This window comes from Delphinapterus leucas, chromosome 3, assembly GCF_059928025.1.
Source record: "Delphinapterus leucas isolate spDelLeu-1000000601 "Yukka" chromosome 3, BTC_Dleu_Yukka2, whole genome shotgun sequence".
In the NCBI taxonomy this organism is placed as follows: domain Eukaryota; kingdom Metazoa; phylum Chordata; class Mammalia; order Artiodactyla; family Monodontidae; genus Delphinapterus; species Delphinapterus leucas.
This window is the reverse complement of record NC_143131.1, coordinates 63780782-63804876: the sequence shown is the minus strand read 5'-3', so window position 1 is coordinate 63804876 and position 24095 is coordinate 63780782. Positions and strand designations below refer to the sequence as shown.

General features: G+C 44.3%; 2 protein-coding genes across 4 annotated transcripts in view; both read left to right on the top strand.

Moving 5' to 3' along the window:
• Positions 1-9930, top strand: part of ARSB (arylsulfatase B) — a 175247-nt gene extending 165317 nt beyond the window's left edge. The window contains exons 7-8 of the mRNA XM_022594098.3: positions 6174-6296; positions 7074-9930. Coding sequence (XP_022449806.2) covers positions 6174-6296; positions 7074-7339 — 389 coding nt within the window. The 3' untranslated portion in view covers positions 7340-9930. The remainder of the gene's footprint in view (positions 1-6173; positions 6297-7073) is intronic.
• LOC111185030 (uncharacterized) overlaps positions 9585-24095 on the top strand; it is a 93683-nt gene continuing 79172 nt past the window's right edge. For all 3 annotated transcript variants that reach the window (XM_089909052.1, XM_089909053.1, XM_089909051.1), the window contains exons 1-2: positions 9585-9699; positions 15804-15915. The gene's annotated coding sequence lies outside the window, so the exon portion shown is untranslated. The remainder of the gene's footprint in view (positions 9700-15803; positions 15916-24095) is intronic.

Here is a 24095-nt window from a genome sequence, read left to right as displayed (position 1 = left end):
TGACAAAAGGAGAAATAGAAGATCTGAATGGCCCTATATCTGTTAAAAAATCAGTAATTTAAAACCTTCCCCAAAAGAAAACTCTAGGCCCAGATAACTTCACAAATGAACTCTTCAAAATATTTAGGGAGTAACATTCATTTTACACAAACTCTTCAGGGAACACTTCCCAATTCCTTTTATAAAACCTATATAACCTTGACTCAATAACATGATAGGAACATTACAAGAAAAATTTTAGAGCAATTTCTGTGTTGAGCATAGGTGCAAAAATCTTAAACAAAATGTGAATATCTGCTGGCAGATATAATCAGTCATAAACAAAATGTGAATCCAGCAATGTATAAAAAGGATAAACATCATGACTAAAAGCAGTTTATCCCATAACTGCAAGGTTGGTTTAGCATTTAAAAATCAATAAATGTAATTCATTACATTAAAGGATAGAAAAGAATAATTATATAATATTCTCATTTTATGCAGAAAAAGCATATGATAAAATTTAACAATCACTTATGATAAAATACAAATTCTTAGTAAACTGGGAATAGAAAGGATCTTCTTTAATCTGATAAAGTGTATCTACAAAAATTTTATATTGACATCATACTTAACAGTGAACTATTAAAAGCTTTTCCTCTGAAATCAGGAATGAGACAGATATTTGCACTATCACTACTTTTATTCAAAATTATACTGGATTTTACCACCTATTTTACTTTGCCATAGATCCTTTTTTTTTAACTGAAGTGTGGTTGATTTGCAGTGTTGTGTTGGTTTCTGGTGTGCGGTAAAGTGATTCAGATATATAAAAAAAATTATACTGGAGATTTTGTTCAGTGTTATAAGGTAAGGAAAGGAAATTAAAAGATGTAAAGATAATACAGGGAGAAACAAATGTTATTTGTGGATGACACCATATCATGTGTAGAAAATCCCAAGAATCCATGAACAAAGGATTAGAATTAACAAATGAATTTGGCAAAGTCACTGGATACAAGGTCAGTATGTGAAAAAGCCAATTGTATTTTTACATACTAGTAACAAACATTAAGAATGTGAAATATATCTTAGAATTTATATTAGTATCAAAAAACATCAACCAACTGGGAGTTAACAAAGGATGTGTAAGACCTCTACACAGAAAATCATAAAATGTTATTAAGAGAAAAATTTTAAAACCTAAATAAATGTCAGGATCCACCATACCCGTGAGCTATAAGTCTCAATGTTTTAAGGCATCAATACCCCCAAACTGATCCCTGAAGTCAGTATCATTATAATCAGTATCCCAGCAGCTTGTCTGGGAAATTGACAAGCTGATCCTAAAATGTATATTGAAAATACAAAAGGCCAACAATGATGAGATGACTCTTGAAGACCAATGTTCACTGTAGGATGGCTTATGCAGTTGACCCTTGAACAATGTGGGGGTTAGGGACAGCAGCCCTCTGTGCAGTTGTGCAGTTGGAAATCCGTGTATAACTTACAGTCAATGCTCTGTACCCATAGTTTCTCCATATCCACAGTTCCACATCCATGGTTTCAAGCAACCTTGGATCCTGTAGTATTGTAGTATTTACTCTTGAAAACAATCCATGTACAAGTGGACCCATGCATTTCAAACTCGTGTTGTTCAAAAATTTTACAATTTGTATGGAAACACAAAAGACCCCAAATAGCCAAAGCAATCTTGAGAAAGAAAAATGGAGCTGGAGGAATCAGCCTTCCTGACTTCAGACTATACTACAAAGCTACAGTAATCAAGACAGTATAGTACTGGCACAAAACCAGAAATATAGATCAATGGAACAGGATAGAAAGCCCAGAGATAAACCCACACACATATGGTCACCTTATCTTTGATAAAGGAGGCAAGAATATACAATGGAGAAAAGACAGCCTCTTCAATTAGTGGTGCTGAGAAAACTGGATAGCTCCATGTAAAAGAATGAAATTAGAACATTCCCTAACATGATACACAAAAATAAACTCAAGGGCTTCCCTTGTGGCACAGTGGTTGAGAGTCCGCCTGCCGATGCAGGGGACACGGGTTCGTGCCCCGGTCTGGGAAGGTCCCACATGCCGCGGAGCGGCTGGGCCCGTGAGCCATGGCCGCTGAGCCTGCACGTCCGGAGCCTGTGCTTCGCAACGGGAGAAGCCACAACAGTGAGAGACACGCGTACCGCCAAAAAAAAAAAAAAAACTCAAAATGGATTAAAGACCTAAATGTAAGGCCAGACACTATCAAACTCTTAGAGGAAAACATAGGCAGAACACTCTATGACATAAACCACAGCAAGATCCTTTTTGACCCAGCTCCTAGAGAAATGGAAATAAAACAAAAATAAACAAATGGGACCTAATGAAATTTAAAAGCTTTTGCCCAGCAAAGGAAACCATAAACAAGACGAAAAGACAACCCTCAGAATGGGAGAAAATATTTGCAAACAAAGCAACTGACAAAAGATTTATCTCCAAAATATACAAGCAGCCCATGCAGGTCAATATCAAAAAAACAAACAACCCAATCCACAAATGGGCAGAAGACCTAAACAGACATTTCTTCAAAGAAGATATACAGATTGCCAACAAACACGTGAAAGGATGTGCAACATCACTAATCATTAGAGAAATGCAAGTCAAAACCACAATGAGGTATCACCTCACACCAGTCAGAATGGCCATCATCAAAAAATCTACAAACAATAAACGCTGCAGAGGGTGTGGAGAAAAGGGAACCCTCTTGCACTGTTGGTGGGAATGTAAATTGATACAGCCACTATGGAGAACAGTTTGGAGGTTCCTTAAAAAAATAAAAATAGAATTACCATATGATCCAACAATCCCACTACTGGGCATATACCCTGAGAAAACCATAATTCAAAAACAGTCGTGTACCACAATGTTCATTGCAGCTCTGTTTACAATAGCCAGGACATGGAAGCAACCTAAGTGTCCATTGACAGATGAATGGATAAAGAAGATGTGGTACATATATACAATGGAATATTACTCAACCATAAAAAGAAACGAAATTGAGTTATTTGTAGTGAAGTGGATGGACCTAGAGTCTGTCATTCAGAGTGAAGTAAGTCAGAAAGAGAAAAGCAAATACCGTATGCCAACACATATATATGGAACCTAAAAAAAAAAAAAAAAAAATTGTTCTGAAGAACCTAGGGGCAGGAATAAAGACGCAGACATAGAGAATGGACTTGAGGACACGGGGAGGGTTAAGGGTGAGCTGGGATGAAGTGAGAGAGTGGCATGGACTTACATATACTACCAAATGTGAAATTGATAGCTAGTGGGAAGCAGCCGCATAGCACAGGGAGACCAGCTCCGTGCTTTTTGACCACCTAGAGGGGTGGGGTAGGGAGTGTGGGAGGGAGATGCAAGAGGGAGGAGATATTGAGATATATGTACACATATAGCTGATTCACTTTGTTATACAACAGAAACTAACACAACATTGTAAAGCAATTATACTCCAATAAAGATGTTAAAAATAAATCAAAATAAAGTAGGATCATTTGAGGAAAAAAAAAACCCATGTTGTTGAAGGGTCAACTGTCATAGCAAAAATAAATAAATAAGTAAAGTAACCTAAATTCCCATTAAAAGGGGAATGCATAAATAAAATGTGGTAATCTTATGCAGTGAACTACTAAATAGTTAAAAAGAATATATGTATACATGCATAATCACTGAGCTCTAAAAACACAGTAGTGGATGAAAAAGCAAGCTGCAAAATATGTATAGCATAACACATACATGTACATTTCTAATGTATAAAACTACTGTGTATTATTCCTTGACACACATGTGTTACTGTATTTTTAAATGGCTGAAGGACGCACTGAAGTCGTGACAGCAGCAGCCTCTGGGGCAGTGGGGGAAGGGACTGGGATTGAGGATGGAGAAAAAGGAGTCTGTCACTTCATCTTAATTGTTCTACTTCCCTTATTTTAAAAAAAAAAAGGCAAATATGACACAATGTTAACATCTGTTCATTCTGGGTGACAGCTCACAGGGTGTTAGTTATATTATTCTTTGTGCTTTGCTCTTTGTTTAATTTCTCAAAATGAAAAAAACTTAAGTTGAGATAACAGCATCTTTCATCATTTACTCTTAGACTTATTTATTGTTTAGGTATTTTATGTTTCTGTTTGTTTTAAAAATAAATGTATATAAACATAAGTATAGCTGAGACAGCTAAATTTCCTTCCTTTGTTTATGTTCACAAAGCGTACTTGTTTTATTTAACATTTTTTGCTATCAAAATGTGGTCTTTATATACAAACTTGTGACTAGTAAATCATGAGGGCTCACAGTTCTACCACAGTCTGTATATTAAGAACATACTTCCTATGGTAGACGTCCGCATACACCTCGATCGCTAGAAGCATCCGTTTGTATTGGAGCCAAAATAGCCACAAGCAAACAGAGAAACAAGAAGTCCAAAAGATTTCCTCTTTGGTGCTGATGATTTGTTGGTACTGATTGTTAAGACTGAAGGTCTGAAACCACCAATGTTTATTGGCTCAGTCTGCAGTATGCCTCTCCAGGGTCATTCCCACCAGATTGACAAAACAATGAAACTCCCGGGGCATCCCTGGTGGCGCAGTGGTTGGGAGTTCGCCTGCCGATGCAGGGGACACAGGTTCGTGCCCCGGTCCGGGAAAATCCCACGTGCCGCGGAGCGGCTGGGCCCGTGAGCCATGGCCGCTGAGCCTGCGCGTCCTGAGCCTGTGCTCTGCAGCGGGAGAGGCCCGCGTACCGCAAAAAAAAAAAAAAAAAAAAAAAAGAATGAAACTCCCTGCCTTTTCCACCACTGCCAGTGCTTCCCGCGTTAAGCTGCGTGCAGCACAGAAGTCCCGCTCCGGCGGGGTGGAGGGCACTCTCAAAGTCCTTCATCACATGATGGCGATGCTGGACAGATGGTGGTGAGGGCACTTTTACAGACACATCACACACTACAGCTATTAGTCATTGGACAGGTAGTCTGACAGCCTTTGGAAGTACACCCAAGGTGATTGCTATGACCATATTTGAAAAGTTGACAGATAAATGTGGATTTAAAACAGACTAAATATTAAACAATTAAGCCCTAAGTTGAGGCTTTTAAACATGCACAGGTAGGAGTGAGGTGGGGACCTCCATACCTTGCCTTCAGGGATCCACCAGGGCCTTCAACTAGAGTAGAACTCAGGTCTCTCTCACCTTATTCGCTCCTCCCCACAAGCAGGTGCAGAAGGAAGTTATCCGAAAGAAGGAACTGAGCATGCTCAGTTCAGACCCTTTTGTCTAATTTTGGAGCCAGCCTGTCCCCAGGATATATGTCAACACACAAGCGTCAATTATTAGCAAGCCCTCTCTGACACAGATCTGAAGTTATGTTCTCTCCAATCAACTTTATCAGTAACAAAAGCAATATTTTTAGCTCCATCTCTCTGGCCTCTACCTCTCAACTGGTTCCAAAGTCAAGAGGGGAAGAGGGAGCAGGCACTATTAATTGTGCCCCTCCAAACCTGATGATCAATTAATATAAGACCTCAAGATGATAAATTAATATAATCCATGATACCAACTAATAATTTATATACCAGAATTATCTTATCCGAATAGTTAACTGAGCGTTGCTCACTTACTTTTAGATTTCATAAGTGTGGTTAAAAAAATAAATGTATGTACGATTTATCATGGCATGCTTGAACTCTCATAGCTTGAGACAGACTCCATTAAAATGTGCATTTTATAATGTATTATATTATCTGCATAGGTGTACAAGTATACACAGAGAATGGATTTAACTCAATCATTTAACAGCAAAAACAAAACCTACCAAAGAAACAACCCCACATGCTGTCACAGAACACAGTTCTGCATATGGCCAGCTGTACGTAGGCAGAACATAGTGGTTTTAAGGATGAATTAGTGTTCTAACCTCTTTGGGATTTCCTTTATATTAGTGGTGGTTTATGACTGACGTTTAATGTAACTGGAGCTTTCTGTTTATATTTAATAGAAGATTCATTTCTGTGGCAGGATCCACATTTACGCGCCAGTGTTGAATAAAAGCTACTGTTCTGCAAGAGGGATGTAAAATGTTGATTTATGACGACACATTCCAGTAACAGTGATCTGATTCTTCCAAACCCTCTCACCAGGTCCTGGGAACAGCATGGTTCCGGCAAAGTATGATTCTTCCCTTCCAGAATATTCAGGCTTCAACACATCTGTCCATGCTGCCATCAGACACAGGAACTGGAAACTCCTCACGGGCTACCCAGGTAGAAGGCTTAACATTTCCCACTAGAACAGCTAGGAGAACTTTACCAAAGAGCAACTGCCTTTTGCAAAACATGATCTCTGGGGCTGCTGAATGAGGGGAAGGAGTGTCATCTGGTCCTAAACTTTTTAAAAATTAAGAATTAACTGTAGAGGCGGGGGGAGGGTGAAAGGAAGAAATGCAGCTCTAGTGCTTCATGGAAAATAAGGGTTTCCGATATGCACGACCGTCAAGCACAGCACTTCTAGCTAGCAAAGAGCATCTCTGAAAGCTACATCTTCAACCAATGGTATAGCGGGGGGAGGAGGTTGCTTCCCCTGAGCACATTCTCTAGAAGTGACATCTTTTAAATATTTTTATGGTATGTGGTACGATGGTTAAGATTGTGATGCAATTAAGCAATGTTTATAATGAGGGCATTCTTGGCGTTTGCGGCAAGACAGTCCTTCATCGTTTGTGACTGTCCCATACGTTCTAAGATATTTTAGTATCCCTGGCCCAGACCACTAAATGGCAGTAGCACCCCCTGACAAGTCACTGTGACAACTAAAATTAACTACCACCACCACCACCCCCAGACACACACACACGAGACATGTTTAGTTAAAGCACCAGAAGTCAGAGTCGGAGACAGATCTAGACATAGCATCAAGGGCCAGATTTTTTTACGTGTCCATACCCACAACAGAGCTCAGCCTTGTCCCCCAGACTCCTTCCTTGAAATTAGAACCTGCCTACAATACTCCTCCTCCAATAAACTGTTGTATTTCTTTGCCAGGCTGTGGTTACTGGTTTCCTCCACCATCTCAATATAATGTTTCCGTGATACCCTCCTTGGACCCACCGACCAAGACCTTCTGGCTCTTTGACATTGATCAGGACCCACAGGAAAGGCATGACCTGTCAAGAGAATATCCTCATATCGTCAAGCAGCTCCTTTCCCGTCTGCAGTTCTACCAGAAACACTCAGTGCCCGTGTACTTCCCAGCACAAGATCCCCGCTGTGATCCCAAGGCCACTGGGGCTTGGGGCCCTTGGATGTAGGATTTCAGGCAACCTAAGGGGCAGCTAGAAAGCCTTTCTGTTGCGAGTTGGACTTCAGGCCTTTACTTTGTGACTCTTGTCTCATTGTTCTCCCAACCTGGGTTCACCTGGCCCTTCTCTTGCTCCTAAACCACAGTGAGGTGTCTAATTTCAACCCCTAGTACATTTGAGATGCTGATAAAATCTGAACACTTCTGCTGTTGACTGGGGCGTGTGTCTAGAGGAGAGGGTGACTGGCTTCATTCCCTCTTTCCTGAGCTGTGGGACAGCGGGGAACACGATTTGAAAGAGGAAGTTGTTGAGTCTTGGAACCTGGAGCAGCTGGTTCTTTTTGCCTCACAAGTCAGATGTTAGAGTTCCCTCTGCCCATAGCTGGGTTTTATTGGAGTGATTCACATTTCTTGGAACAAATGAAAGGGTCAGACAGTTGTTAATGGTTCTATTGGCCAGGGGTTCTCCCTGTCTGTGAGACATCGTGTTTAGGCATCCCATGTGAGTATGCTGGCTTGGTTCACCCCTCGCTCATGCATCTCTTCACTCACCTCGTCACTCATCCCGTCATGGAGCATAAGGCTCGTTGCATTATTAAGATCAGTGTGGCACCAGGCCTACTCCTTGGTTTTGGTTTTTACAATAGGGAAATTTGTTTTTTCCCCAGTTTTTTCCAGCCACTGCTCATCTTGTCTGGACTGCCTGCTACCCCGCTTCCTTTGTGGTTCTTTTTCTACCCTTTCTTCTGACTCATGTATCCCATGCCTGGGAAGGGTGCTTCGCTTCTCCACTATGAGCACCACTGGTTTTTGGAACACTGCTGAGGCCTGCCTTCCTTTTGCTCCTGACACTAAAGCTAGAGCCCCGCCCAGAAAGTGTGGTGCGTCTGGCTCTGTGGGCATGCTCATGGCAGTGCTTGGGTCTCTGTCATCTGCTTGGTGACTTTTTTTCTAGTTTATTCTCATGAGTGTAGCTATGTCTCATAATATATTCAGTTGCACCGCTCTTCGGTAGCAGTGAGGAGAAACCTTGGAAAAGGATAATATTGTCCTGAGATGATGCAAGTAGGCAATTTGAAAAAGGAAATGGCCAGCATCCGGGATACCGAGCCTTGGTAACACAGATGAAGGTACATCCACGTTTCTCTTATTCTCTCAGTTTTACTGCTTGTATTGAGATTCTGAAGTTGGGGAAGGAGGATGCACAGTTTGACCTGCCAGGTCTTTCTTAGCCCCACCAATGTCCTACTAACGTGGACCAGTCCAGATTAGCTTCAGGAGTGTCAAACTCAGAGAAGTATGTCCCAAAACTATACTCTTTTTTACATTAGCTCCACTGTTTCATTCACTGCCTATCATCAATGCCTGGATCAATGCCTGGTACATAGAAGGCACTCAATACTTTAAAAAAAAATAAATGAATGAATGAACAAATGAGTAAATGAGAAAGTCTCACACCATGGAAGGTGCTAATCCAATGAGCTGAATACGGGGCTGAATATAAATATCTTCCAACCGTAGCTTTTCTGTTCTCGAGCTGCCCTCCAGGGGTAGGAGCACAGTCTGCATATCTGGGAAGTCTAGGACACGCCATAGTGAAGTTGTAATGTCCTCTCAGAGGGAGAGGGGAGAAAAATATGCCTAATGAAGATACTCTTCTGCCAGTAATCCTCAGTCCTCTTCTGCAGAGGACACTAGAAACTGAAACTACCAAGCTATATGATATAGGTCATGGTACAGCCATTCCTGCAATTCAGTAGCAATATTCTCCGGTTACAACTAACTTGTATTAAAATAACAATGATTGGAAAGAAATGGTGCTAGAATTAATGACACCTGTTACCAACATGCACCCTACTCCTGGGCTGGCATGCATCTGGCCAAAGTGCCACTAACCCTCACTCCCAAACCTGTGGTGGATATTATGAAGTAACTGAGCCCAGAGGTTCCTTCCGGAGCCTTCTAACCCCAAGGCTGTAGGCACCATTAACACTATAAGATTGGAGGCCATCCCTACATGATACCTATTTGCTCCCCCTGCTGTCCCAGCAGCTGTACCCAGTTAGAGTTTCTTGATCGCTATGTATGATGTGGATGTTCTGCACTCGATGGACCTAAAGAGAATTTTAAAGACTGATTTTTTTTTTTTTTTTTTTTTTTTTTGTGGTACGCGGGCCTCTCACTGCTGTGGCCTCTCCCGTGGCGGAGCACGGGCTCCGGATGCGCAGGCTCAGCGGCCATGGGTCACGGGCCCAGCCGCTCCGCGGCATGTGGGATCTTCCCGGACCGGGACACGAACCCGTGTCCCCTGCATCGGCAGGCGGACTCTCAACCACGGCGCCACCAGGGAAGCCCAAGACTGATCTTTTGGTAACACTTTTATTTGAGATTTTATGTTATCCATAATAGAATGTACTCATTGAATTTTCTTATTCTGTACAAGAATGTGAACAGATTCACATGCTGTCATTAGAAGTATTAATGGTGTTTTCTCTGATTTTGTTTACCTTTAAAGAAGTTTTATTTAATTTTTTTTCTTTTTACTACCTGATTGTGCCAGATTTGGGGGACAAAAAAATTAAATTTATCTTTGAAAATGTGTCAGCTGTGAGTATGGGGTTTCCATTTGGGAGATGAAAAAGTTCTGGAACTGGATAGTGGTGGCGGTTGCACAACATCATGAATGCACTTAATGCCTCTGAATTGTATACTTTAAGATGGTTAAAATGTGTAGTTTTAAACCACAATTTCAAAAATGTGTTGACCCATTTATGGTATGTGAATTATAACTCAAGAAAGCTATTAAATAAATAAATATAGCAAAAAATATCAGAGCTAAAAAAGATGTGTCCATCATTGCCCCAAAGACACAAACTGTAAAATAGGATATTGGAGGAAGGTCAGGAGAGGGTCGGAGTAAATATAAAGTGGTAATAAGGGAGTGTATTAGTTCTCTATTGCTATATAATAAATTACCCCCAAATTTAGCAGCTTAAAGCAATGAAGATTTGTTACATCACACATTACATGAGAGTCAGGACTTTAGGAGTGGTTTACCTGGGTGGCTCTGGCTCAGGGTCTCTCATGAGGTTGTAGTCAAGCAGTTGACCAGGTCTACTGTCATCTGAAGGCTTGACTGGGGTTAGAAGACCCGATTCCAAGGTGACTCACTCACAAGGCTCTTGGCTGGAGGCCTCAGTTCCTTGCCCTGTGGGCCTCTCCATGGGCTCTCCTCACACATGGCAGCAAACTTCCAGCAGAACCAGAAATCCAGAGAGAGAAAGAGGGAGCTGCAGTACCTTTTATGACCTGGTCTCCAGAATCATACACTGTCCCTTCCACCTTTTTTCACTTCCTTAAAAAGGAGTCACTAAGTCCAGCTCATACACAGAGGAGGAGAATTAGGCTCCACCTTTTAAGGGAAGTGTTAGACTTGTGGACCTATTTGGCACCACCACAGACAACAGAGGAGAATGGACAAATGTAGCTTCCTGGGGTATTGATTGTACAATCAAGTCCACATGCATTTATCAAATGTTGCTATTTGAAGAGAAAGAGTAGAAAAAGCATCCAGCTTTGCTCTTTACTGGTAGAATGACCATGGACAAATCATTTAACCTGCTCTGTGCCTCAGTTTTTTTACCTGATGAAGTGATGGGTTGAAGTAGATAATCCCTAACTTCTCTTATATCCCTAGGGTCCAGAACAATTCCTGGCACATAGTAGATGTTCAATAAATGTCGGTTCATTGACTCTCAACTGACTGAATTCTAATACAATGGTGAGAAATAATAGTGTGCTAAAAATATCCTGAGATCATGCTCAGTCTTAAAAAAAAAAATCTAATTTGATGATAGAAGTCAGCTTGGTGCTTTCCTTATGGGGAAAGGATACTAACTAGGGAGGGGCATGCTGAAACATTTTGGGGTTTAGAAAATGCTCTATATCTTGATCTAGTGGTCTTTACATGGGTGTATCCATATGTAAAAACTCACTGAGAGGTATACTTAATGCACTTTACGGTTTATATGTTGTACCTAATTAAAAAGTACTTTAAAACAAAAAACACCTGCCCTTAGAACAAAAAGAGCACTACATACTTATAAGTTACAAAAATGTACCTGGAACACACAAACATTTGTAAATAAAACATTTTAAATGCTGCAAGGACATCTATTTGAAGAAACCTTTCTGTGAATCCTTTTGAAAACACAAATTTAGGTTTCTGTATTTACAAAACCTGAATACATCGATTTAGATTTCCTAAACTGAGATTTTGTTACCCAGGTTTTCCTGAAGGAGTCACACCCATGTATCGGTGCTGGGGGAGGGGTGTAGAGACCAGGAAATGACACAAACAAGACTGAGGGCATGGCCTCTGGCCCTAAAGGGCTTATGATTCGATTCTGTGGTACCAAGTTATTTCTATCTCAACAGTTTTTAAGAATAATCCAGCCAATACTAAATGTATTGAAGTAGTGATTATCCTTCCCAATCACCGCTTAAAATCTATTTTTTGTCCAAGTAGAGAATAGTCATCGCTTGTGTAGATTGGTTAATTTTCAGGCCATTCCAAGACCAGCCTGCTCACCCTGGCATCACCCTTACCGATCACTAGAGCAGGTAGGTTTGACTGACGTAGAGGTACCTGCCACATCCCTTTCACCTTTGCCCCATTGCCATGGGAGCCACCCACCAGATGGTACAAAGCCAAGGAGGAGAGCAGTGACTCACGCTGTCCTGGGCCTGACGTCAGGGCTCTGTGACCATCAGGAAATTGGAGAGACAATTTCATTCTCAAACTAATTCACTCAAGTAACCAGTCATTGAACTTAAGATATTTCATTTAATAACCGCTATCATTTTTCTGATAATAGAGATAATATGTATCACTGTAAGAATTTTAGAAAATACAGAAAACACATATGAAAGAAAATTAAGCAATCAATAAGCCACCCACCCAGAGTTAGCCACCATTCACCTTTTTTTTTTTTTTTTTTTTTTTTGTGGTACGTGGGCCTCTCACTGCTGTGGCCTCTTCCGTTGCAGAGCACAGGCTCCGGACGTGCAGGCTCAGTGGCCATGGCTCACGGGCCCAGCCGCTCCGCGGCATGTGGGATCTTCCCGGACCGGGGCACGAACCCACGTCCCCTGCATCAGCAGGTGGACTCTCAACCACTGCGCCACCAGGGAAGCCCTCACCTTTTTTTACACCCCTTTAAGAGAGGAAGTGACCCACTTCCCAGATTGGTTTTCAAATCCCATTGTGCCCAGCTGAGGTCTCATTGGAGACTCAAGATGGTAGATAAATAAAATGTTGCCATTTTTGGTAATCTTGATTTTAATCCCATTAACGAATTAGAGATGATCCCAGGAATGTTACCCTGAAGGGGCATAACTTCTCTTCTCCCTCCTCTCCCCCTCCCTCCCTCCCTCTCCATGGGTCTCAACAGGGGACCTGGGCACAGTGGGGGCCAGTGTACCATCAATCAAACCAGCAAGTAGGAACCAACCCCTTACTCACACCAGAGTCTTGCAGAGAAGAGCAGAAGGGATAAACACAAACACGTACTCTCCTCCCCTCCTGGGTGAACAGGACTTATTGTGTTTTTATTTACAATAGATGAATCAAAGCTCGGATTGCCCGTGTGCCAGGATCTTGTAGCTGGGATCATTCAAGTCCATGCTGTGGAGGCTAGGACAAGGGCAGCTGATGGCAGCAGGGCTGGATGGGCGCACTGGATCAGGCCCCACTCCCAGGAAGCTCACCTACCAGGGAGCACAGATGGGAGACACAGCAGACAGGAAGAGGAGGTCCCAGAAAGGGCAGAGGCGAGGTGGAGGGGGCTCAGAGTCAGGGACAATGCACCTTAGCGGCCAGCAAGGGAATTCCTTTTCCCTTAATTTTTGCTTCTCGTTTTTTTACACCCATGAGAGCAGTGAGTTCTTTCTATATAAACTATTTTTACATTTGATTAGAGGAGCCTCTGATCTGTTAGGGAAGCAGTGGCTTTGGTATGAAAACATTATTGTTGGGGCTTCACAAGGGGGCATCTGGTTTTCCCTGGTCCTTAAGTCAGGGCTCGAGCAAAAGGGTTCGGGTTTAACGATGCAGGATGGAAGTATGTGGCCCCTGACACCCAGAAGGAGGAGAAGGGCCCTTCCCAGGGGCACCTGCTTGTGTTCTGTCACTGAGGTCCGCAGATACTCCTTCCCTGCAAAAGAAGTGGCTCGAGGTGCCCAGGCAACCAGAGCCAGGAGGCCGGCCCACACGGCCCCTTGAGACCCCACCCAGACCTCTGTGGCTCGCATGGGCCCTTTCACTGCTGCGAGCCTTAATGTGGTACTTTTCCTTAAATTCACATTCTTTACTAGGATAAGTACTGTAAAGAGATGCTTTTTTTTTTTTTTCTTTCTGGCCGGGTTGGGTCTTCGTTGCTGCAGGCAGGCTTTCTCTAGTTGTGGCGAGCGGGGGCTACTCTTCGTTGCGGTGCTCAGGCTTCTCATTGTGGTGGCTTCTCTTGTTGCGGAGCACGGGCTCTAGGCGCAGGAGCTTCAGTAGTTGTGGCACGTGGGCTCAGTAGTTGTGGCTCGCGGCTCTAGAGCGCAGGCTCAGTAGTTGTGGCGCATGGACTTAGTTGCTCCGCGGCATGTGGGATCTTCCCGGACCAGGGCTCGAACCCATGTGCCCTGCATTGCCAGGCGGATTCTTAACCACTGTGCCACTAGCGAAGCCTGAGATGCCTTTTTTACCACTGTGGTAAGGGGAAAACTAATATCCTGGATAATCATAAAAATACACACAATAAATACTCTTAATAAATATGCAAAATAGATACTCAATAGATAAATTGCTCTTGCATTGGATCTAGGAACTGTTCCTGACATGGAAGGAAAGAGTATTGAAGAGCGGTTAACTTTTTCACTAAATGATTCAGTGTCACCAGTGCCAGGGCTGTGACTTTGGCAACACTGGCCTGGAGACAAGGAAACGTCCCGAGGGCCAGCCGCCTGTTCAACGTGTGCCCAGGGCCCGGGCAGTGCTGGGTGGTGCTCCATGTGACTGGTAACTCTGCTTGCTGATGTGCTGCTGTCCCCTTTGCCTGCCATGGCCTCCAGGAAGAATCACAGCTGCACTCTTCTCCCAACAGCTTGTCTTGCTCGTGTGCCTGGAGACCCCAAAGCAAGGCAAGCATTCGAAATGAGGTAAACATATAAGCACAAAGAAGAAACCAACATACACATCCTCTGCACATCCTCTGCAATACAGCAGGAAAATCACAGAGGATCCGACCACAGGAAGAAGTCAGGAAAGTCAATAAACAAGTTGGAGGAGATGCGACATACAGAGACGAAATGTTTAGAAGAAATAAACACTGAGGGGAGGAAAAAAGAGGCAACCTGGAAGTTCTTGGGTTAAGAAGTTCCCTGAGCCTTCATTTCCAGGATTGTAATCTGTGGTCCCAGGGACCATAAAGCCACCCTCCCAGGAGACTCTGTGTCACAAATGCCTAGAAATTTCTCCTGCTCTGCCTCACAGCCCTCTCACACCCCCTAGGTGCCCACGTGAGCCTCATCTGGTACTGTAACGTAGCTCATCAGGGATGTCATATCTTGCTAATTATAGAGGCAAGGTAAGGAATTAACCTTCCTTGAGGACACGCTGTATGCCAGACACAGTTTGACTTTTACAATAGCTACTAAACTCCTCACAGTAATATCGAATCATTGGGTAAATGGTTTTACCATTTTAGAAGCTATCTCACGTGAAGTCACACAGCCAGTAGAACTGGAATTGGAGCCCAGATTGCTCTTAAAATGCCCAGCTCTCTACTCAGCCTCCCTGCAACCTCTAGTACTCAGCTTCCTTCCCTTCCCTCTGTCCTGCGCCTTTAAGGATCATTTGTAGGAAGTCCTGTTCTGACCATTTAGGACTGGGGAGCCTCAGGTGAGTGATATTCAAAGCTAGAGTTGAGAACTCAGCCCCGCAGAACGCTTGGGATGTGTGGAGGGAAGGGAAGCCTTGGAGAGGCTAGTGTAACAGTTCAGCAAGAGGTATTAATTAATTTATTTTTATATTTATTTGTGGCTGTGTTGGGTCTTCGTTTCTGTGCGAGGGCTTTCTCTAGTTGTGGCAAGCGGGGGCCACTCTTCATCGTGGTGCGCGGGCCTCTCACTATCGCGGCCTCTCTTGTTGCGGAGCACAGGCTCCGGACGCGCAGGCTCAGTGGCCATGGCTCACGGGCCTAGTTGCTCCGCGGCATGTGGGATCTTCCCAGACCAGGGCTCGAACCCATGCCCCCTGCATTGGCAGGCAGATTCTCAACCACTGCGCTACCAGGGAAGCCCAAGAGGTATGAGATTAGTAGGGTAAAAAGCTAATTGGAGGCTTAGAAAATAAAAAGCATTTGAAAGGAGTTGGAATTACTCAGCCTGGAGAGGAAGCTTATTAATGTTTTTCATGTATTTCGTAGGAAAATCGCCTTCCCCCACGCAGGTCTCTGAGGCTGGTGACCATCCTCCCCGTGAACGCAGAGACAAAACCGACAGCACAATGCTAATAGGAGGAGGCGAAGAGAGCGACAGGTGGGTTCTCAAAACGCAGTGCAGCTTCTGAGGAGGGTACTGGCTGGAAAATGGAATGGAATGTCCTATCTTGTTCTGGGACCAATTGGCATCAACTAGTCTCTAGCTGCAGTTACCATCTTGCTGAATTTTGGAGGAGGACGTGGTTCTTACCAACAACCCTAATATCCTGGATAATCTTAAAAATACACACAATAAATACTCTTAATAAATATGCAAAATAGATACTCAATAGATAAATAAATTGCTCTTGCATTGGATCTAGGAACTGTTCCTGACCTGGAAGGAAAGAGTATTGAAGAGCGGTTAACTTTTTCACTAAATGATTCAGTGTCACCAGTGCCAGGGCTGTGACTTTGGCAACACTGGCTTTTATATAATCATATAATGTCCGTAGAACCTCATTCCCCCTCTGTGTTTAGGGCTCTGAGATGAAGCATAACAAACACTTCAGATACATAGGCTATACAGTTCTGTTTGTAATGATTTATCTTTGGGGGTTGGGATGAAAGAAGGTAATGCAAAGGTTAGCCTGTGTATGTGGACTTTCTTATAAGGAACATTGCCTTGTGAGGATCTCTCCTTGAAAAGAGGAACACAAATAATGACCGTGTGCTTCAGATGGTATATTTTGGTTTAAATCATTGTATAAATGAGAGAGCTCCATGTTGGTCAACAGGACCTGGTTAGAGAAATGCTTTGATTTCTATAGTTAAACATTGTTGTCTTAAGTCAAAAGTTAAGTGGCTGAGCCATGGTAAATTATGCGGACAACTCCTCTTATGGGTTGGGAAGGAAAAATGTCGGTGAGAGGTAATTCCTTGCTTCTCACGCAGCTGTGGAAGCTGTCTGTCTCTGAAGGCAGGCTCTGGTCTGATGCTGCAGGAGGGCTGGGCTGCTGAGGGGCTTCTGCTGGCTTTCAGTCTAAGTCATCCCACTGATTACCCCTGGGCAAAGCCACCTAGTTACCAGGCATGGCTCAGCCAAGGCGTAGCTAGTCCATCCCCAGACGAGGAGGAAATGCCCTCTTGGGACAGGGAGGGCAGGATGAAGCGAGCAGGTAGTGCCATTGCCCTCTCCTCCTTTGTACACAGAACACGGGCAGTGGAGAGAACTTGACCTTTTCTCGGTACTTATTATTATACAATTTAAAAATTCTTGCTGGTTTGACAGGCTTTAAAATGGAACATTATTGTGTGTTTCTTTCAGTGCTGGGAGGTTGGACTTTTCCATGTATTTATTGGCCCCTATGGCTATTTTTTTGAGTGGCCTGATCAGCCTATCCCGCCCTCCCCAATCTCACTGGCCCTGTCATGGGTTGGGGTGCGGGTGGAACAGTAGCCCCCGCTGAGGGTAACGCAAGGCAAAGCCGGCCTTTGTTCGGACCTGAACCATTATCTCAGCTGAGGCTGCGAGTCCTCCTATTTCCAGGTGGTGCGTTTCAAGTTGTCAGGTGCCTCCGCTTTCTATTCCGTCTTTGGAACTGTGTCAGGGGGCAGGAAAAAGTAAGGAGGCGGAGGGGGGACAGGCAAGATCCTTTTCCTTTCTTATGGGCAGAGCAAAACTGAGACTTGTGAGCCCCCTGCGAAGGCTAATGGCGCTCCTTCCGAGTGATGTTCTTTTAATATCGGAATATTAATATTGAAATAAGAGCACTGGAGGCAGGGGGAGGGGTGGAGCTGGAGAGGGAGGGCCACTGGCAGCTGCCCAGTCACTCCCCTGTGATCCCAAACTCGGCAAGTCTGGTCCCAATGGCAAACCCATTTTTCCCACTTGGCGAAACAAAAGCCCTACAGGTAACTAAGTCACCCTTCTCAGAGGCAGTTTAACAACCCCTGGTTTCTTATAAAGCATACCCCTTGGGGTGATCTCGTCCCCAAGGGCCATAGTCCACCCAGCACCATACAGGAGTGGAGTTCTGGTGACCACAACTGTGTCTGCCTGGTGACAGCACTTTCACACCTTCAGGCCCTCATCCTTGGGCTGGCCCATCCCTGAGTCTCAATTTACTCTGGCGGGACCCCTGAAGCCCATTTCCTCCAAGCAAGCTTCAGTGGTGGAGGTCCTCTGTATAACTGAAAACTTTCTTTCTACTTTTAGCCTTTCTTTTTCCGGTGTGAATAATCCCAGCCTTTCATCTGACTCTGTACTTCTGTCAGCTCTTCCGACCTGCCAGCACTCCTGTGATTCCAGCCTTGACCCAGGCTAGCCCATATTTCCCTCTTCTCTTTCCTCTTTGCTGGACTAGCTCATCCTTCAGGTGTAAACTTAAAGGTGCCTTCCCCTGGGAAGTTTTCCCTCTAGCCCTGCTGAACTGGACTGGTGTTCCTGACTGGCCCCTCTCCTGTGAGAGAGGATGTCACACTTATTGTTATTCACGAATAAATGTCTCTTTCCCACCAGGCGGAAGTCTCCTGTCTGGTTTGTTTCATGGAATATCTTTGTCTCATCAAGCAGTGCTTGGCACTTAGACATGACTAGTCGAATGAATGTTCCGTTTGTTGAATTCAAAGGCCATACCTTCTGATTTCAGGATGACATTGCAGTCCCCGGCTTCAAAGCCTGGCCCTTGTCCCTAACCCTTCCATCCCACCTGCAGGCCGTGTTTACTCAGCCTGATGGCAGCCCTGCCCCGCTGCCTGCTCTGGGGAAGTGTGTGTCTGGAGCATTGGCTATCTTCAGAGGGCTTTGTTTGGATCAGCTGGAAGGACTTCAGCACCTTCATCAAATCGGGGTGAACATTACACTATCCAGACTCCTCAGGCAGGTTTTGTTTACTCTGGGATTTCCTCCAAGATATCAGCTGATGGCTTCAAACACTTTTTATGGTCTCACATTTGGACAGACTCAGATTTTCCTCCTTCATCTTCCAAACCTTCCCTAAGATTTTCCCTCTTCATTTGTTCAAGCTTTATTATAAATGCTTTTCCCTGTGCGACTTTCCCTGCAGAAAACTGGCTGCGTAGCTTCTGCCTAGAGCTGACAAGTCCTGCAAATGCCAAGGACTAGCTGCAAAGGGCAGGCGGCATATCTCCTGATGCTCTTTAGTTATCCAACCATCTTTAAGAGGCTTTTCTCCTTCCACAGGGTAGAGTAGGTGGGTTTTTTGGTGTAGATACAGTGGAGGTAAACTAATGGTTTCCTTAAGGAAAGTGGAGTTGGAAATTTTTTTTAAGGTCGGGGTTGGTGTTAACAGAGATCCACTCTTAGTCATCCAGGCGCAGACTAGGATAGCATGAGCCTCGGTGAAAAGTGTTAAGACACAAATGTATTTAGGGGACTTCCCTGGTGGTCCAGTGGTTAAGACTCTGTGCTTCCACTGTAGGGGGTGTGGGTTCAATCCCTGGTCGGGGAACTAAGATCCTGCATGCCACATTGCACGGCCAAACACACACACACACACACACACACACACACACAAATGTATTTAAAACACACACATACATTTGTTGGGCACCTACTATGTCTGGCACAGCCGGTAACAAAGATATGTAAGCCATGGTCTTTACCATCAAGGAGCCCACAGTATATTAGGACAATGACAACATGGAATGGTGAATGCCATGTAGAGGTAGGGAGGTGGGAGTTAAAGAAAGGGAGAGCAGAACCATCTGGGTTGCATGCATGACCCGTGACCTGGAGCACTGGTACTGACTGTGGCAATGGGACCTAGAAAGCCAGTTTTAAAAAGCCTCAAATCCCTGGGGCCCAAGATCCCAGATGTCTTCACGGTCATCAAGATTGTTTAGAGAGTCTCATAATTTTCTCTCAGCTGGACTCAGAAACCAGGGAAACAACCCAAACACAATACTCCTGCCCCATGTATTGATAACCTATTGCTGTGTAACAAATTACCACAAAATTACATCTGGAGACAAAAAATATTTATTATCTTGTAAAACAAAGAATGTTGCCCACCATCCACTTCTATAATGATCAAGTCATTAGCCACTGCAATTACTGATTGACAGTATACCCCACAAGGAATGCAGGACGAGGCACTCTGTGCTTTGGGGGAAAAGGCCCCATAGAAAGTTAGATATATCTCAGGAAAACTTGTTTTGTGAACCTGGATTCTTGCATCTTCCCCGTACTTAGCAAAGCATTGAAATCATTAACTGAGATAGTTCCTCGTAAGTAGCAGTAACCTTCTACTGAGATGTAGGCTTGACTGTACATACTCCTTAGCCAAAATCACACATATACTGGCCTTTCCTCCACTGCTTCAGAGGAGTTCCTCGCAGCTACCTGAGAGGCTCTCTCCTGGGCTATAGTCCTCAGTAGGACTCAACTCACAGCTCTTACATTGTGTATATGTGTGGGGTTTTTTTTCAGTCAGCAATCTCCTCCAGTTTTTGAGGGTAAGGAATCTGGGCGCATCTTGCCTGGGTGTTTCTCAGGCAAGGCTTCTCATAGGGTGGCCATCTTAGTGAAGACTTGACTGAGTCCGGGGGTGGTAGGATTTGAGAGAGGGCACAAGTACCCATGATGGAATCCACAATCATTTATAACCTACTCTCTCAGAAGTGACATCAATTACTTCTCTCATGGTCTATGTGTTAGAAGCCAGTTACTAAATCCAGCCCATACTCAAAGAGAGGGGATTACTCAAGGGTGTGGACACCAGGGACAGGGATCCCTGGGGGCCTTCTTAGAGGCTGCCCACTGGGCCTCTCCCCTGGCCCAAAATCGACAAGGATATTGACACAACAGGCTATTCAAAAGAAGGCGATTTGAATATCAGAGATGGAAGAGCAGCCCTCAGGAAACTGATGAAATTCTTGAATATTTTTGCAAAAATATTCCTTTTTATCTTCCTGTCCTTGAATGTAAAATGAAGGAAGACATACTGTGTTGTTATATAATTTTATCAAACAGCTAATGCCAAAAGAACACAACTCATTCTTTTTATTAGTATAAGAATTGGTGCACAATTACACAACATCCATTTTATAGAGTACATTAAGTATGTATAATTTTTGGTTTTGTTCGAAGATCAAGTTCTAACCAAGCCCATTTTTTTCCTTCCTATTTACTATGATATTTTAGGTAAGGTTGGTGAGGGCACTGTTATGAGGTGCAAGGCAGGTCTAAGGAAGAAAAAACACTATTTTAAGCAGAGACAACAGCTAACGGGTTGTGGAATGGAACTTTTCCTGTAGTCTCAGGTGTTGGCTATAGCTTCAAAGCTCAAGCCAATGTGATAAGAACCCGCACATTCTAAAGAGAGGTGCTAAAGAAATCCCACAGGACATGTGAAGGAAAGGCTAGAGGTTCCTGAGGGTTCTTTGAAGGGAATTTGTAAGAGGAGCAAGCTTGTTTTTTTTTCCCCTCCCTCCCCAGGGGGAAGGGGATCCAGCCACCCAAAGCAAGAAAAGAGGGGAGCCAAGAGACCCTCAGGTTTGGGGGTGTCTTGCAAGAAAGGGAGACGAACTTGCCTCTCATTTCAAAGAAGCTTGTTGAGTGGTAAAAACACGTCGGCCTGCTACTGGAATGGAGGACGCCAAGCGTCTTGGGAGAGCTTGCCTTGTGTCTCCTAGAGTCTGGGGCGCGAAGACTGGAAGTTCTGAAAGCAGGAGGCTAGAGTGGAGCTGGGTGGCAGGGATAGCAAGATGAGGCTCTGCCATTTGAAAGGCTAAGAGTGAGAAGATTCCCATGCTTGCCTTAGTAGTGAGAGGACTACCTTCTGGGGCAGGGGGTTCCAGCAGAGAGAGAGACTGAGAGATCAGCTGGAGACTGCAGTGTGGGAAGTCCCTGTAGTGGAGGTGGAAGAGGGTACCTCAAAAGTCCCATTAATATGCCTTACGAAAGAGCTAGACTGAGAATGCAGGGGACTCCAGAGCTTCAGACACAAGCCACGCACGGTGCACATGTTGAACACGATGGCCTCTGCCCCTTTGCTCTCATTTTTCCTCATCTGCTAAGCCCTAGAGGATCCTGAAGAAGGCGGGACGGGGGAGAGAGGAGGAGGGTGAAGGAACAAGCCATGCCCCCATCTCCATTATACGGCCGTAACCACCATGTCAGACCCGAGTTGGAGGGAGGGAAGAAACATTAAATTGGAGGTGAGACTCAGGTTGGGTGTAGATTGGAACTTTTAAGATCCTAAAATGGAACTGATATTTGAAAGCAAACGAAGTTTTGAGATCTGCCTGGAGAAATCACCAAAGAACAAGAAAGGAGACCCAGAGAGAGTTCATTTGAAGACAGTGGTTTTTGGGGGGGGGGGGGAAATGGACTCTTACCAACTTCACCTTGCTCAAAAAACTGATGAAGTGTTTGAGGAAGAGTAGTATTCCAATTTGCAATAGAGGAGTTTTCCCATTTCACAAGTGTACTTACTCCTGGAATTTCATACCCAAGACATCACTCCTTTCCTAATAGAATCCACAGTCTAGTGGGAAAACTGGAAAGAAAGTGATTATGGAATAGAATACAGTGTCATATTGGGAAAGTACAGGGCACTATATGAACAGAGAGGAGGGCCACCAACCCGATCCTGGGAGCCAGGCAAGGCTTCCAGTGAGGTGATATCTTGGTTTTTATGGAAAAGACAGAGCCGACCAGACAAGGGGGGAGTGTTGATGAATTAACTTTTAGTTGTGTTGGTCATGTAAGTATCAACTGAAGGAAAAAAAAAAGGCACAACCTAAAAGTTGAGAATTATGTTTTATTCGGCAGACTTTCTGAGGACTTAAGCCAGGGAGGCAGCCTCTCAGATCCCTCTGAGGGACTGCTCCAAAGAGGTGGGGGAGGAGCCGGGATACATAGGAGGTTTTGCAAGAAAAAAAAGAAAAAATCCAGGTAGTCAGAACATCAAACAATTACTTTTATTAAATAAAAACCAAACATCCCAAGTTAATGAAGTTAGCACTTTTCTGTGTATGGGAAGAGGCAAGAGTCTGTGCTTATTGAAATCACTGCTTTGATGTACACCTTGACTATCTAGGGCCAGCATCCTGCTTTTCTCCAGCCTGAATCCCCGAAGAGTGCACAGTCGGGACAGCTACAGTGGCTGATGGCTTGATGGCCGCCACATCATTTGTTGGCTGACATGGCAGGCGACATTTTTCATCCACATAAGTGAATACGGGCCTGGAGGTCAGGAGCCCTGTCTGTGTACTAAGGATCGTGATTCGGCAACATCACCAGAGTGCAGAGTTTGGAGCCCTGTAGGTGGATCAGATCTCTCAGAAAAAGTACATACAGAGAAGACAGAGGCTGTGGATACAAGTTGGTCAGATTGGGATGCACTTGAGAATACCTGTCCCCAGGACCTCAACACCTAAATCCTGTTTTAGGACCCTGGGGCAGGTAAGTACATGAAGAATGTAGCCAAACAGAGGAATCCCCCAAGGAATGGATGTTTGAGGGCTTTAGCCCAGGACCTCAAAGAGGAGCCCTAGCCCTGGTGAGCTGGGCTTAGGTAATAGAGCTGCACAGACTCTCTGGACTGTGGTAGGCAGATCTAAGAACAGACTGAGTGGCCACCTGTCTTCATAAGCCCAGATGCAAGTCTCCACTCTGTCTTATCCCCTTTAGAGAGAGACCGGGTAAACCCTAGAAAAGGAATGGCCCAAAAGATAAGGAAACAAAGACAGGTTTATACTGATGCTTGGAGCACTGCTGGTGGACATTGCATCTTTAGGACATGTGCTTTCCCAGCAGCAGATGGCCACTGGCTGACTCACTACACCAGATAGCCAGGAAGATCAGAATCCCAAAGAAGGGGCCAAGAGAGAAGGCACCAACTCCAAAATGTGGGGCTCAAGAAAGGGTCTTGGCTCTGAAGTAACTATGTGCCAACCAGTTTCCTCCTAAGAGTTAAAGAACCATCCATGTGCCTAGAGGCCAAGAGGGATCCCCAATATTTGAGGAACCAATAAAGGAAGAAAAATGGGACATGACGGTTGGAAAAGTGAGAGAAACAGCAGGAGGGTGTGTTCCCATAAAAGCTGAGGGAAAAGAGTTTAGAAAGTTGATCAATATAAGAGCAAAATCATGTCCTTTGGATTTAGTGGGGGTGGTCACTGACCACCTTGACAAAACCAGTTCCTGCGCAGTGATGGATTCAGGAGCCAGAATGTACTGAGCTCAGGTATGAATAAAATGTAATCAACTGGAGGGAGGGAGTAGAGATTGCCCTTTCCTGACGCTGCCTATGAAGAAAAGGCAATAGT